This window comes from Penicillium expansum, assembly GCF_000769745.1.
Source record: "Penicillium expansum strain MD-8 chromosome Unknown contig42, whole genome shotgun sequence".
NCBI classification, from domain to species: domain Eukaryota; kingdom Fungi; phylum Ascomycota; class Eurotiomycetes; order Eurotiales; family Aspergillaceae; genus Penicillium; species Penicillium expansum.
Genome location: NW_015971179.1, coordinates 40,595 through 54,839, shown reverse-complemented (window position 1 = coordinate 54,839; position 14,245 = coordinate 40,595). Strand labels below are relative to the sequence as shown.

The window sequence follows — 14,245 nt, the reverse complement described above, 5'->3', positions numbered from 1 at the left end:
AATAATTGCACTAATACTTTCTCAAGGGGTCGACTGTATTGCTCTATTACCGTCTGTTGAGCTCCCTAGATCATGGGAATCCGAGTATCGGATGTAAACAAAGCTGCAAGAGGCAATAACTACAAGATGTAGCGAAATCGGAATATAATTCGGTCCGAATGTGCAAGAAAGGACAAGTAAAGAGTAAAAACCTTTGTACGGAGTACTTTGATGGAGCTCACACCGAGCTTACAGCCCCTTCGCCCTCGGCTGATCTGCACGTGAGGCAGATCAGCACCCAGACGACCCCACCCCCCATCCCCAATCCCCAACCCCCCCATTTCTGCCTATTCTTCCCCTTTCTCTCATCATCTTCTCCGCCATCACTCTCACTGACAAGTCAGTGGAAGATCCCCATGGCCTCCTCTCTATCAGTCTCACGCAGAGACTTGACGATCTCTCCATAGATAGCCTTGGCAAACAGCGGGGGCACAGCATTCCCAATCTGCTTGCGCATGAACCTCCCAGTAAATTGGAAGTTCAGAGGGAATGTCTGCAAGAGGGCCATCTCACGACTGGTGTAGGGCCGGGTGCCCGAAGGGTGGTAGTTGTATTCCCCGCCCCCGCAAGTAATGGTCCTGGCTAGAGAGTAGCGATTAAACGATGGTCGGTGGCTCAGAGCCCACCGTGCCAATGCCCCTTCAACGTTGTGATCGTCGGCATCAGGGGGAATGTTGTCGATGGTGGATGAAATGGTTTCTCGAGGAAGCAGACCATGGCCAGGCATGCCATGAGTGGGTTGAGCATAATGTGGCAGAACTTCACCGGGTCTATGAGCACGTGGTTAGATACATAGAATGGAAATATGAAAAGCTTCGTCTTTGACTTCACTTACCCCGCAGCAATGAGAAGTAGCCTCTTCCGCTCCTGAGGCACACCATATTCATCACACCCCAGCACCGACCAGCGAACAGAATATCCAAATTCAACCATGTCCAGTACAACTCGGTTGAATATAACAGGAAATCGCTGTGGCAACCCCATAGTTTCCTCCATAGTCAACACCCGGGGGCGTGACTCTCGAATCAGACTCCCAGCCGAAAATACGCACGCGGAGTTGGCGTCATCGCGAGGACAGGGTACAGTATGAGCTGGTGACCAGGTTTGGCAAGGGGGTGAGCAGTGTGCAATATCGACTCTGAGGAACTTCGGATCGTTGGTAAGAAAACTGAAAAAGTCGGAATGCTCGACCTCTACATCGTCGAAATTCATTTGATAGGTTTCCAGGGCATGTTTGTCGATATCAACGGCCCATTGGAGCTTCACGCCGGCCTGCCTGGCCCCGCAAGACACACCACCAGCACCACAGTACGCATCACCAAAGGTGTATGCACGGTCAGGAGCAGTCAGATCAATCACACCCTGTCTTTCAAGATCCCTTGCCATAGAAGACGCCCCAGCCTCGCCGAAAGGCACAGTCTGGCCTCTCCATTCAGCACGCAGCTGATTCGCGGGCTTGCCAAGTCCTGAGTCTGATTCGGCGAACGTCAGCCATTCAATTGCACACTGCTCTGCACTCAAAGGTGCATTACCGGGAATTATGACGACTCCGTTCTGGCGAATGGTGAGCTTTAGTCGGCAAGTCAGGACTTCTCCCGGTGCGAGGTGGTTGAAGTCCGTGCGATAGTTGGTGAATCGAATGGGCACAACTCGCCTGACTTTCTTAACGCTGACATGATCTGTGTTTTGGGTGAGCCAGACCAACTCATCGTTGAGTTTTGGCAAGTACGTCTTCGCTTCGGGGTGAGTCGTCCGGTAAAGGCGCCGGCCGAAAAACCGTAGGTCATGAGGCTGAGGAATCATGTCGTCGACACGCATGAAAGAGCCATCATCAAGCTCCAAAGATATTCCGGCTTTGAACACAATACCCCCGATTCTTATTCCTTGCTGCACTATCTCCGGTGTTGGGCTGCAGCTGATGGACTGGTTGCTGACGAAAGAAGAATGGCCGGAGGAAGACCGGTCACTCGCTGAGTCGTCGCCGGGGGCGATGGCTGAGGGAGCCGCAACTTGGGCCATATCAGAGGTCAATTCTTCCATGGCTTGATTGCCTTCATCGTCACAAGTCAGGTCAATCACACTCTGCAAGTTCTCGGCGGGGCGAAAGAAGGTGTGACTGGCCTCCTGCATGGGGGAAGCAGTAAAGATCGCTGACGGATCCAACATGATTATGTCGTCGTCAGACATTGTTAGCTCATGAGTTACTGCTCGAAACTCTGCCGTGCTGATGGGGACTGGGTCTCCAAAGGGAGACACCGAAATACGGGATCGATCATTGATATCAGCCATTGGTGTGATGGTTGACCGATGAAAATGCTCCATACTCGGTTTGTGCGAGGATGTAAAGTCCAGGTTTGAAATCAAGGTGAAGAAAACAAATTTCAAGATCAAACCGATAGATTATCTTGGGATCAGATAGGGTCTCAGGTTCAGATGACCTTCAGAAACACTTCTATTGCTATAGCCGGGTGTTCGAAACTAGCCTTGCGCCAATGGAAACAATTTGGCTTAGATAACAATGTGATTTAAAGAGAAGTGGTAGAAGGCTTTGCCAGATCTTCTATACATAACAACTCAACTGAAGCAACTCATACGGATTCGTCTATGTATTTCTATTTGATCAACAAAGCAGAGATGACATCTAGGTTTGTGCAGCATGAAAGACTGGAATAAAGCCATGGTATCTATGGTGTCGCATTGAAGGTTACCCTTCCGAGCTGGTTTGTACACCTATTCATGGTTGTATCCATGAATGTATACCAACATCTCAACTCTATAGACGCTTGTCCTGTTTGGGATAGTAGGTAGGGCATGGGCCCCGGTTGGATGTGGGGCACTGCTTACTCATTACATCGCCCCGAGGTCGGCCCAGGTCGGCCCGGGCAAGAGAAGAGAAAATTTAATTCTGTGGGGCAGCACAACGACGGAAGAAACACCACTGCCATGGAATATTTCCCTCCCTCTCTCTCTCTTCTTGGGGTGGTGTTCATTTCTAGTGATGACCATTCTCTAAACTTCACTCCTTCTTTTACGTGATCCGGTTTTGGTAAGTCGCGTGGTTTTATTGTTTTCTGCTTTCAGCTTTATTCAAAGCTCTCCCCCTCTCTTATGATGAATTATGGTTTTTTATAGATGTTAGACTTCCTAAACAATTGTTGCGGAGAAAACACCTGAACTGATTTGAGACACTGCAATCTTGCTATACCCTGTGAATGCAATGGATGAACACTGGTACTAATTCTCTTCGTCCTTGCCAGAAAACCTACCCTCCGTCAGGATGTGTGGTATCATTGCGCTGATCCAGGCGAACCCCTCATCTGCGGCCGCTGTGGATCTCCACGAGGCACTTTACCTTCTCCAACGTGAGTTCCGGCCAGAATATATACACCTGCGACCGCGAGACTAAAGGTTTTGGTATCATAGATCGTGGTCAGGATGCTGCCGGTATTGCAACATGCGCCTCCGGCGGTCGGATCTACCAACTTAAGGCCAACGGCATGGCTGCCAAGGTCTTCCAGGAAGGTGCTAAGGTGACCAACCTCCCTGGCTCCATGGGTATTGGCCATCTGCGCTATCCGACCGCAGGATCCAGTGCCAACGCTGAGGCCCAGCCGTTCTACGTGAACAGCCCCTACGGTATCTGCTTTGCCCACAACGGTAACCTGATCAATGCCGGGGACCTCAAGAAGCACCTTGACCTTGAAGCCCACCGTCATATCAACACCGATAGTGACAGCGAGCTGATGCTCAATGTCTTCGCCGATGAGCTTAGCGAGACCAAGAAGGCCCGTGTCAACCACGAGGACCTCTTCGCCAGTTTGACTCGCATGTACAAGCGTTGCGAAGGTGGATGGGCCTGCACTGCTATGCTTGCTGGTAAGTTATCAATCATCCGTAGTAACCTCTAGTCCATAGTACTAACTCGCTATCTAGGCTTTGGTATCTTGGGTTTCCGTGACTCATACGGTATCCGTCCTCTCATTCTGGGCTCTCGTCAGTCCGCGGATGGACCTGGCATGGACTACATGATGTCTTCTGAATCAGTAGCTCTGGACCAGCTGGGTTTCACCAACCACCGTGACATTCAACCTGGTGAGGCGGTTATTATCGCCAAGGGTGGTGAGCCGGTCTTCCGCCAAGTGGCTCCCAAGAAGGCCTATGCCCCGGATATTTTCGAATATGTTTACTTCGCTCGCCCTGATTCCATCATGGATGGCATCAGTGTGTACCGTAGCCGGCAGCGCATGGGTGACCGTCTCGGTGCACGGATCCTTGAAGTCCTGGGTCCCGAGGTTGTCAAAGACATTGACGTGGTTATTCCCATTCCTGAAACGGCTACTACGTCTGCGTCCAATGTCGCACTATACCTTAACAAGCCTTACTGTCACGGTTTCGTCAAGAATCGTTACGTCTTCCGCACTTTCATCATGCCGGAGCAAAAGACACGGCAAAGGGGCGTCCGCCGCAAGCTTAATGCCATGAAGGCTGAGTTCAAGGACCGCAATGTCCTGCTGGTTGATGACAGTATTGTGCGTGGTACCACTAGTCGTGAAATTGTCAACATGGCCCGGGAAGCTGGTGCCAAGAAGGTCTACCTTGCCAGCTGTGCACCGGAGATCACACATGCTCACATCTACGGTATCGATCTTGCCTCCCCTCAAGAGCTGGTTGCACACAATCGGAACTCTGAGGCCATCGCCAAGCACATTGGCGCGGAGGCGGTTGTCTTCCAAACTCTGTCTGATCTCAAGGACGCCTGTGCTGAGGTTGCGCGTGAGAATGGCCAGGAAGAGCCTACAAACTTTGAGGTCGGTGTTTTCTGCGGTAGCTACGTTACCCCCGTTTCATCTGGTTACTTCGAACATCTCGAGTCCGTCCGTGGCGAAGGCCGCAAGGTCAAGGCTATTGATAAGGCAAAGGAGGCTGTCACCAATGGCTTTGCCAACATGACCGACTTCCAGATCGCCGCCCACGGAGTCACTATGGATACCAACGGCAAGATCATCCCTGCCATTGATAACGAGTCGGCGATTGGTGCTGCCAAGCAGGCCACGAGCCAGGAAGACCAACATAACCCGAAGGTCTCGGACCGCATGGACATTAGCATCCACAACCAGGCTGACCATGAGGCATGATTACGAGACATCTGATTTTTATTTTTTTTTTTTTTTTTTTTTCTCCACCATTTTGGTAATTTGCATTGGGTGTCTGGGCGTTTGTTTGAGGGAGCATATGTTGTATATGCTGAGTGGCTGATTCGCCGCTACATGATGTGGAAATGATGTGGAAATGCATTGAAAATACCAATACCCGGTGTCTTGAGATACACTTGTCAATAACTCTTGATGAAAATAAAATAAATGCAATATTCCCATGTTGTTGAAGTCATGCTGGTTTTCATTTTGACCATTGTCCGAAAGAAGCAGGTCACGTGTCAATATCATTGGCCAGTAGCATCATCTCATTCCCTCCGCATCATTGACAGACCCATAATGCGATCATCTGCATTGAACAGGTTTGACCTTTAAACGCAGATCCCTCGTTGATTGTTAAAACCAATTGATATACCTTGATACATCTTATATCGATTATCAGTTCTTGCATACCTGGTTGCCTGTGCAAACGAAATCGACGTTTGCTGGAAGCCGTCTGGACCTGACTTCCTCTATCATGGAACGCCGCATCACTCGCTCTGCAACACAGGCTGCCGCTGCATTAATTGCGGGAGAAGAAAACAGCCCTTCTGTCACTCAAGCACCAAACATCAATAAAGCGAACAAACGGAAACGTCTCGATCCCACTAGCAATTCCAATACCACCAATGCTCTGAATACACCCAAAATTAAAACAATCAACCCCACACTTAAGCAAGAGAGATCAGATTTACCCCAAGCCTTGTTCAATGAACTCCCCCACAACCTAGGATCTGTCCCGGCCCCATTGTCTATAGCAACAGAGCCCAAATCCTCAATTGCTGGATCTGACAAGGAAAACCAAACTGTGAAGGGGAATCAGGTTATCAATCTGGCTACTGAGCTTCAAGACACTGTGAACAAAGCTACAACCAAGTTGAAGAAAGAACCCAAGATTCAAACTACCCCAACTGGCCGCAAGCCAAAGAAGAATACTTATGGTTTGACACCTGGTGTCTCTCCTTTCCCCGAACTGGTTCGACCGACCGCCGAAGAGTGTGAAGACGTCAATCGGCTGTTGTCCAGCATTCATGGCGTAGTCACTGCTCCGGCAACCATTCCTGAGCCTTCCCTGACAGTCACCGGGTGTGGTGAGGTCCCATCCGTTCTGGATGCTTTAATCCGCACTCTTCTCAGCGGTGCCACTACAGGCAACAATGCCGCCAAAGCCTTTGGCGGGCTTGTGCAACGATTCGGCATTCTTTCAGAAGGCATCGGCAAGGGAAGCGTGAATTGGGAAGCTGTACGACAGGCCACCGTGAAAGACGTGTTTGAAGCGATCAAAAGTGGCGGCTTGGCCGACATCAAAAGCAAAAACCTCAAGGCGATTCTTGACATAGTCCACGAGGACAACCAGGCACGCCGAGCTACACTGCTAGATTCTGAGTCCAAGAATGACTCAATGTCCAAGCTGGTTCCTGAAAAGGCTGAAAAAGACAAGCAATACGAGATTGCCTGTGCAGATCAGAACTTCCTCTCCCTCAACCACCTCCATAATCTCAGCACTGAAGAAGCCATGACCAATTTGATCAAGTACCCCGGAATCGGACCCAAGACAGCCGCTTGCGTGATCCTGTTTTGCCTCCAGCGGCCCTGTTTCGCCGTCGACACGCATATATTCCGGCTCTGCCGCTGGCTCGGATGGATTCCTGCCCGTGCAAACGAAGTAACTGCCTTCAGCCACCTGGAAGTGCGCATCCCCGACTACTTGAAGTACTCACTCCACCAGCTGTTCATCCGGCATGGAAAGACCTGTCCCCGTTGCCGAGCTGCTACCGGCGAGTCTAGTGCTGGGTGGGAGGACGGCTGTGTTATTGATCACCTTCTAATTCGCGACGGGAAGCGCAAGGGCAGCGGTCCCACTGTGGTTTCTAAGAAGAAAGCTGCTGCTAAGAGCGCGGCTGGTAAGCGTAAGAGAATGAACGAGGACTCTGAGGAGACCGAGGAAAGCGAGAGTTCGATTTCCGACGAAACGAGTAGCGATTGAACGCATTTATGACGACGAAATTATATGAAATGAAGGTGGAATCTTCACGAAATGAGGATTAATCGCATCGATTTATTAACGATGAATGTCTGAAGCCCAATATTTACACTCTATTATATTTATTTACTGTGTTGCTCTTGCTCTCAATACAAATGTATTATTATGACTAAACACAAAGATCAATTTCCTAAATTCCATCTTGTGATATTCCTAGATGATCACCAGTCTAAGTTGTATGGCACGACTAGCCCTGGACTAGCCCCGGTGCCGTCCACGAGTGGACACTTATCACCTTATCGCAAATACAAAGTCTCCAGGAACTCCCTTTACTCTCCCAACACTTTCCAGTTGTCCAATTGCACAATTCCCGCCATGGACTGTCTGGCATCCCACATTCCGCCCTCGCTGCGCACTCTTTTGGAGGCCTACGCGCCTCCCGGGTCGGCAGAGTACGCCTCGCACATCGGAGTCGCGTTGATCTCCCTTGTCGCGGTATACGTGGGGTACCTCTACCTCCAGAGCTGGAGACAGGCGGCGGTCGTTTTCAATGTCCCTATCCCACCCGAAGTGCGCAAGAGTGGATCGATCAAGACATGGGACGAGGCTCAGGGGCTGCAGAAAATGGTATTGCAGGATCAAGCTCGTGGGGTGAGTTAACAAGCCTGATCTTTGGCTCGAGATCCTTTCATTGAGGTTTCGTTTTCTTGTCCTTGAGCTAACTGCTAGTCTACTACGCAGAAATGGAACCATCAATTGATTATGAGCTACTGTCCTGCCGATGGAAGGGTGCTCGGCAACGGAATCAAGCCCGCCACGGTCGAAGATGTCAACGAGGTCGTTCGGGTTGCGAGAGCTGCTCAGCCGGAGTGGGCAAAGACCACCTTTGCAGAGCGCAGAAAGGTTCTCCGGACACTGTTGAAGTATGTGAATTAGCATATTTGCTCCACCCTATGAGACCATCGAACTTGCTTTGCCTCTGGCACCCCCATAAGGCTTGTCTAATTAACATCTCGCAGATATGTCCTAGACCACCAAGAAGACCTCGTTACCGCGTGTTGTCTCGATTCGGGTAAAACAAAAGTTGACGGCTCATTCGGCGAGATTCTTGTGACAGTGGAGAAGCTCAAGTGGACAATCGACCATGGCGAGAAGGCACTGCTACCAGAGCAGCGGCCGACCAACTTCCTGATGATGTACAAGAAGAACACGGTCACATATGAACCGCTAGGCGTAGTGGGTGCATGTGTGTCCTGGAACTACCCGTTACACAACTTCATTGGTCCGATCATCAGCGCGCTGTTTACCGGTAACGCAGTTGTTGTCAAGCCGTCTGAGCAGACCGCATGGTCTGCAATCTACTTCCTCGATATGGTGCGCGGCGCGCTCTCTAGCTGTGGGCACTCGCGCGATCTGGTCCAGACGCTAGTCTGTCTACCTAATGTTGCCGATGCATTCACCTCGCACCCTGATATCGCGCACATAACCTTCATTGGATCCCGGCCCGTTGCCCACCATGTCTGCAAATCAGCAGCCAAGTCACTCATCCCTGTGTGTGTCGAGCTGGGCGGCAAAGACCCCGCCGTGATTCTAGATGACTCTCGCACTCTTCGCAACATCCCCTCCATTGCGTCTATCCTTATGCGCGGTGTCTTCCAATCATCCGGCCAGAATTGCATCGGCATCGAGCGTATCATCGCCCTCCCCAGCGCATACGAACGACTCATCGAAATTGTAACCCCACGCATTCAAAATCTCCACCTCGGCTCTGTCCTCCTCGACACCGCAACCCCAGACGTTGGTGCAATGATCTCACCTGTCTCCTTCGCCAACCTCGAGGCACTCATCAACGAAGCTGTGCAACAAGGCGCGCGTCTCCTCGCCGGCGGCACCGAACACAAACACCCCGTCCACCAACACGGCCACTACTTCACACCAACCCTGCTAGTAGACGTGACACGCGACATGCGGATCGCGCAGACCGAGCTCTTCGCCCCAGTTTTCCTCATGATGCGCGCCGAGTCCGTATCTGACGCAATCGCCATCTCAAACTCAACGCCGTACGCACTAGGCGCCAGCGTCTTCGGGCACCGGCAAGCGGACGTTCAAGCCTGCGTATCGAGAATCTCCGCCGGAATGGTAGCGATCAACGACTTCGGTGCCTTTTACGCTGTGCAACTGCCGTTCGGCGGTGTTCGCGGATCTGGATATGGCCGGTTTGCGGGCGAGGAGGGACTGCGCGGTCTGTCCAATATCAAGGCTGTTTGTGCTGATAGGTTCCCTACTTTGATTGGTACTGGTATCCCACCGCGCGTGGACTATCCTATCCAGAACCGGGAGAACGCGGCGGACGCTAAGGGTGGGGTTGCGGCTTGGGAGATGTGTAAGGGTATTGTTGAGATGGGGTATCAGTTGACGCTGGGTGGGCGTATTGCTGGTATCCTGCGGTTATTGAGGAATATGTGATGGGTTTGCTGTTCCGAAAATCATTCCAAAATTCTTGTTACATATCGATATTTGTACTATACATAGTCCATATTGCTATAGGTGATACCTCAGGCTGTGGGAACATTTAATTCAAAGTAAATTATTCTTTCAAACCTATAAGGGGGACTATGTTACATGACAGTAAATCTAAAATGCGGGTATAGCGCTAACAACAAAATCCTCATGAGACGACTTGGAACAATCTCATGGAGGAAGAGGAGGACCGAACTTTCTCAGCCAATGATCCTCGGTCCGGAACGAACTCTCCATCATCCAATTCCCCAATGGTTCACGGGAGGGATCAAGAACCTCGTCGACAAAGCGGCAGCCCTCGAGATCCATGACATCCAACTGACCATTACAGAATAGCTGACCAGTCGGGAAACCATGGGCGTACTCAACCTGGGCAGGGAGACGCAGCAGGAAATTCGACAACCAGCGCGCAAACTTACCATTAATCTGGTTATAAGTATTCGGGTTCTTCTTCGCGAGTTCCATATTGTCGACAGTCCACTTCGTGATCTCAGACGACCAGCTAGGCAAAGACTCCGCACTAGCACGTAGGAGAGCCTCAAAGAAAGCCAAGTTAAGATGTGGCTTGTCGCGGCCGGTACGGGTAACAGCGAGGAAGTGTTCGGATGGAATCGTATAGTAGACGCCACGGCCTTGGTTCTCTGCTTTATAGCGGAAGAGGAACTCGTCGATTTTGAGGAGGGAGAGCATGGCGTTGAAGTCCTGGTGACGAATTGCGTTCTGGATTCCTTCATTTAAGGCTTTTCGGTCAACTTTAGTCAGGGTTGAGGGCGACAAGGAGCTCTTTGGGGGGGTCCAATTGCACGAGGTCATGCGCAGCATCTCTAGGAAAGCGACGTCTTCTGGAAGGAAGCCGTTACTGCGGCCGCGGAGGAGATGGGATGGGAATTTGCACAGGTCCAGTGCAGGGAGGTTGACGGTCAACCCCACATCCACACATTGGAACTCGGTGGTGACCATTGGCAGGACATGGAGCTTGTATTCATTAATGCCTTTCATCGCGTTCGGGGCCATCCGGAAGAACTCCGGGGGCATGCTAGCAAGTTCCTTCATTGGCCCGCCCTTGCCATGGAAGATGCGGACGCTATCATCCTTACGAGCTAGGAACTTTTCAAAAGCAGCCTGTTCATCTTTCTCCATGACGATCCCGGCGTCGATCCAGCGACGGTAGATGGTCAGGATCTGCATTGTCGGGATCTGTTCGCGCACGCGGTCCACGGTACACCATCTGCACTTGAAGACATCTTCCTGTAAGCGGGCACGCTCGTCCAGTTTGAGAGGAACGTAGTCGAGTGGGACCATCATGCGGTCGACGGCCTTGCTACGGGGGCTTTCGAGCGCATCATTCCAGAACGCAAGGAGTATGAGAACGCGGTAGATGTGTTCACCGGAGAGGGCGCGGGATAGGAACGGCGAAGCTCGGGGGAAGTTTAGATTGAGCGATTGCAGGAATATCTGCTCGATGATCTCGACTGGAAGGGCCTCGAGGAGGGACAACATCCTGCGGGGGGTTTGCGGGCGCGAGGTTCTAGGTTTGGGCGAATCAGAAGGACGGTCATAGGGACTCGACCTCGACCGAGAGGACCGAGAGGATCGAGATGAGCCACTCCGAATCGGTTTCTTAAAGGTGCGGCCTGGTCGGCGCTTCGACTTGGGGATCGCGGAAGGATGCGCGCTGCTTGCGGGCTCAGGCGGCGCAAGCTTTGGCCGGGTCACGATTTCATCTTCGCCTTTTGGGGGGCTCATGGAGCAATTGGAGCAATTGAACCCTTTCACGACCTGTAGTTTCTTGTCATGTGAGCATGAATCTGGTATAATGAGTATCCAGTGTTGTGGTATGTACTTTGCATATCAACCTCAGATAGTATACAACGTTGCAGGCCAAGTTCGAGCCTACCCTTTGTCTGATTGGCGGAAAAAGAGCCGGACAGGCAATGGCTTGGCGTTAGGGCTTGGCATTGGAGGGCATGAAAGTCACATGATGATTCACCCCCGCTCTAATGCAAAATTGGGTTTAGCCTGTTATCAAATGACGTCAAGGACCATGAGTAGAAATGTCATTGTAGAACAAGAAGAATAGCATTAAGATCATTTGAAAAGGGTTCAATATGGCTAAATATGAAATTAAAACTGGGCCTATCTTAAACACTAGACTACCCCTTTAGAATCCGTCAATTGCTCCACCAAACCTACGGTGTAAACAGATTCTGTGCTTTTGAACAAACCTGAAATCAAGGAATGAATGGCCCGGTGTGTCGAGATGACGGAATGAGCTGTTAGACAACACCCCTGGTACCTTGGGCTCCATTACAAAATCTACTGCTTCTAGGTTCGATCTTCCTCTCTCATTCTTCATCAAATCTTGAAATTCTGTCATAGCTTCTCCAACGACGTCACTGGCGTCTGCACCTTGTAATTTCTGACGCCTCGCAAGACAAGCTTCACTGCACGAACTTGTCTATCAATCACCTTTTTCGGATACCACTTACGTATCTAACCAAGAAATATCTGTCCCTGCCTGAGACAATCATCATTACCATTCTTTATTTAAACCACCTCTCCATCTACTTCAGTACCTTCTTTCAACATGCACCCTTTCAGTGATCCAACTGTCCATACACACGCTTCCTCCAGCTCAGAGTCTACTCTCACATCCAAACCGAGATAAACAAAAAACCTTCATACAAAACATCCCCGAGAAAAGCTCTTCATCTTCAATATGGGTGCTGTCGTCTCTTGCGTATGTGAACCCGCATCTGCTCTTCCAGAAGACTCAACTGACATACCCGCCTCTAGATCCAAAGCGTCTTCCGCGCTATTGGTAGCTGCCTTATGGCTATCGTCAATGCAATCGGTTCCATCTGCCATGCCATCATCAGCGGTGTGGTCACAGTGATCGATGTTATCATCTCCTGCTTGACCTGCGGCTACTGTGGAAAACGCCGGCGAGGTCGTCGATCAGCAGTCTGATAGGAAACAACCTATCATGTCTGTACACACCTATTAGTCTATGGGGAAAGAAGGGCTGGCTATGGGTTCTATGATTGTTATGCCGGCGCGAATTTTCTTTTGTCATTCTATCTTGTTGGAATATACCCTGTGGTGCAGTTTTAATTGTGAATCATGAATCGAGTTCTACGATATGAAATACTTTCCATCGACGTAACTTGCTTTTCTTCTATAGTTGACAGGCATAAATCGTAGAGAGCGTATCTACACATGATAAGTGCTTCAAGCATGAACATAAAGTTGCAGATGTGTGATTGAATATACATTGCTGAGTGTGAATTCTATCTAAGCAGCAATTATATCAATGCGCGTCTTTCGGCGAGGGCGACTCAATATATCGCAACAAATCCTGCTTTGCTTCTGTGGGCATATCATCCCAACGCTCATTCAAGATCACATTTGCAAACGGATCCCCAGGACCGCTCCCACAGCGCCGGACGAGGGAATAATGTGAATGCTGCAGCGGCCAGCGCACAGGAACACGACAATTTGCAGCGCGGAACGATATACGCAACAAGCGACTGAAAGGCTCGATCTTGCGTGTTCGAATGAGACGATATGTGATATCAGAGGATCGGTCCGGCCTAGCCTCATCCTCGTCCAGATAGAAGTCCGAAGAGAGTAGCTGCAAGAACTCAAACTGCGCATCTGACCAGGGCGAGCGCAAGACCTTGTCCGGAATACGACCAGGACCAATAGCCACTGAGCACGGCAGCCGGAAGAGATCGTTCTCGTGGTATATCTCATGTGGTTTACGGATCTGGACAGCGCCAAAGTGGAACCATATTGCCACTTTTCGGTCGACGGTGCGGGACGACGGGGTCCGCAAGGTTTCCCCCAGCTGTGCGGGGATAACTAGATCCCCTTTCCCACGCCGGCCGAGTACGGCCCAGTCGCAGGCTTCTAGGTTCTCGAAGCGTGGGTCCAGATTTGACAGCACTTCTTGGTCGTCTGGGTGGAAGACCAGGCCTGTACATTTGCGTTGAATGGCATGGGCAACATACTCACGCTGGCATTTCCGGAGCAGAGGAAATGTGCACCACCGACATGCCAGCAAGTCCGTTTGTAATTGTTGGCGCTCTTTCCAGGACAAGGCCCAGAAGTCCAAAGGTGGGGGCAGGAAATCCGGGGTAAAGAAGCCCTCTCGTGATCCTGAATTGGGACTGCTGAATGCAAGCCGAATGAGCCAGGTATAGAGCAATGGAGTAGACAGTGCTTCGCTGAGACGTGGTGAGGCACGAGGGAGGTTCACTTCAAGGCTGTGAAGAAAGATCAACTGCAGGATTTCCACGGGCAGTAACTCAAGGCGCGAGCAAGGGTTGTCGGCCAACGGATCGGAGGGCTCTGGGCCCATTTGCGACAGTATGTCTCAGGGTGATGCGTTCTTATATAGCTTGTGTAGCTTGCTCGTGACAGGGCGGTGTTCACAGGTATATCACAAGGGGTATTTATGATTGTAAATAGCTAGGGAGGAGGAAAAGCAGAGAGGGATATGGTTATC

The 14,245-nt window shown here is 50.8% G+C and overlaps 6 protein-coding genes across 6 annotated transcripts; 3 read left to right on the top strand and 3 right to left on the bottom strand.

Annotated features, from left to right (window-relative positions):
* Positions 1 to 379: 379 nt before the first annotated feature.
* On the bottom strand, positions 380 to 2,328 carry PEX2_013160 (DNA cytosine methyltransferase; the record flags this gene model as incomplete). The annotated part of the gene is made up of 3 exons (XM_016738593.1): positions 380 to 617; positions 666 to 809; positions 875 to 2,328. The coding sequence occupies 3 exons, from the start codon at positions 2,326 to 2,328 to the stop codon at positions 380 to 382; spliced, it is 1,836 nt and encodes a 611-aa protein (XP_016602747.1).
* A 988-nt stretch (positions 2,329 to 3,316) lies between these two features.
* PEX2_013150 (amidophosphoribosyltransferase) lies at positions 3,317 to 5,174 on the top strand (the record flags this gene model as incomplete). Its single annotated transcript, XM_016738592.1, has 3 exons — positions 3,317 to 3,401; positions 3,463 to 3,915; positions 3,973 to 5,174. The coding sequence occupies 3 exons, from the start codon at positions 3,317 to 3,319 to the stop codon at positions 5,172 to 5,174; spliced, it is 1,740 nt and encodes a 579-aa protein (XP_016602746.1).
* Positions 5,175 to 5,709: 535 nt separating this feature from the next.
* On the top strand, positions 5,710 to 7,218 carry PEX2_013140 (endonuclease III domain-containing protein; the record flags this gene model as incomplete). Its single annotated transcript, XM_016738591.1, has 1 exon — positions 5,710 to 7,218. The coding sequence occupies one exon, from the start codon at positions 5,710 to 5,712 to the stop codon at positions 7,216 to 7,218; it is 1,509 nt and encodes a 502-aa protein (XP_016602745.1).
* A 372-nt stretch (positions 7,219 to 7,590) lies between these two features.
* PEX2_013130 (aldehyde dehydrogenase family protein) lies at positions 7,591 to 9,681 on the top strand (the record flags this gene model as incomplete). The annotated part of the gene is made up of 3 exons (XM_016738590.1): positions 7,591 to 7,866; positions 7,957 to 8,138; positions 8,235 to 9,681. 3 exons carry the CDS (start codon positions 7,591 to 7,593, stop codon positions 9,679 to 9,681), a joined length of 1,905 nt encoding a protein of 634 aa, XP_016602744.1.
* A 225-nt stretch (positions 9,682 to 9,906) lies between these two features.
* PEX2_013120 (uncharacterized protein) lies at positions 9,907 to 11,481 on the bottom strand (the record flags this gene model as incomplete). Its single annotated transcript, XM_016738589.1, has 1 exon — positions 9,907 to 11,481. One exon carries the CDS (start codon positions 11,479 to 11,481, stop codon positions 9,907 to 9,909), a length of 1,575 nt encoding a protein of 524 aa, XP_016602743.1.
* A 1,564-nt stretch (positions 11,482 to 13,045) lies between these two features.
* Positions 13,046 to 14,098, bottom strand: PEX2_013110 (uncharacterized protein; the record flags this gene model as incomplete). The annotated part of the gene is made up of 1 exon (XM_016738588.1): positions 13,046 to 14,098. One exon carries the CDS (start codon positions 14,096 to 14,098, stop codon positions 13,046 to 13,048), a length of 1,053 nt encoding a protein of 350 aa, XP_016602742.1.
* Positions 14,099 to 14,245: the final 147 nt, after the last annotated feature.